This window comes from Bison bison, unplaced genomic scaffold, assembly GCF_000754665.1.
Source record: "Bison bison bison isolate TAMUID 2011002044 unplaced genomic scaffold, Bison_UMD1.0 scf7180017851433, whole genome shotgun sequence".
In the NCBI taxonomy this organism is placed as follows: Eukaryota; Metazoa; Chordata; class Mammalia; order Artiodactyla; family Bovidae; genus Bison; species Bison bison.
This window is the reverse complement of record NW_011482006.1, coordinates 24,598-25,479: the sequence shown is the minus strand read 5'-3', so window position 1 is coordinate 25,479 and position 882 is coordinate 24,598. Positions and strand designations below refer to the sequence as shown.

The window sequence follows — 882 nt, the reverse complement described above, 5'->3', positions numbered from 1 at the left end:
GAGGCCAGGGATCTACCAGGCTGGCGGGGCCACAGGAGTGCGGCTCCACAGACGGGCCCGTTTGTCCTGTGACTCCTGGGCCCTCGGACATGTGTGCCAGGGCCCGGGGCTGGGAGCAGCCAGGGCGAGCAGGGGGTGGGTGAGGGAGCTGGGGGTTTGAGAACAGCCTGTTCCCTGGGTTCCTGGCGCCTTGAGTGGCCGTGGTCAGGGGAGAGGTGGGGAGGGCAGACATCAGCCCAGGGCCTTCTCTAGCAATAGGGCAGTGAGCTCCTTGCTCCAGGGGCGAGAGCCCCCGGTCCCACTTCCGGGGCCCTTGCTAGGGGAGGACAAGAGATGTTCTCTGGCCCCTCGGGCTCCTGAGGCTAGGGAGGGCATTGCGGGGGAAAGGGCAGGAGCCTGGGTGGCCACAGAGGGTGCTCCCGCGGGCGCTCCAGGTGCTCTAGCCCAGGCCAGACTCTCCGTTCCTTCCTCCTGGCAGTGCCCCAGTGGCTGTGCTGATGGCTGGGTGGGTGCCGCAGGGGAGCTGGGCAGTGACCAAGGACACAGCTGGACACGCCTGGCTGAGGGCCCTGGGTGAGCAGGCCCCCAGCCCGCCATCCTCGGGGCTCAGCCCTCACCCACCCAGTCTGAACACCCTCATTTCTCTGGCCTTGAGCACCTCTGCTCAGTCCTCCCTCCCTCCACCCCACCCAGCTTGATGTCCCGGCCAAGAAGGGAGCTGGGGCAGCTCGGGAAATTCCCCCCAGAGTGCTGAGAGCAGGAGGGAACCTGCCCACCCTTGCTGGGGGCGGGGGGCAGGGGGTCTTGGCGGTCAGCCCGGACTGCTCTCTCCCCGCCCCCCTGGGAGGGTGTCCTGTAGGCGAGGCTGTGGTCAGCACAGGA

The 882-nt window shown here is 68.3% G+C and overlaps 1 protein-coding gene across 1 annotated transcript in view; it reads right to left on the bottom strand.

The window, feature by feature from the left end:
- Window positions 1-882, bottom strand: part of LOC104996459 — a gene marked incomplete at its 5' end in the record, with an annotated part of 26,656 nt that overhangs the window by 8,245 nt on the left and 17,529 nt on the right. The window contains one exon of the mRNA XM_010850722.1: window positions 777-840. Coding sequence (XP_010849024.1) covers window positions 777-840 — 64 coding nt within the window. The remainder of the gene's footprint in view (window positions 1-776; window positions 841-882) is intronic.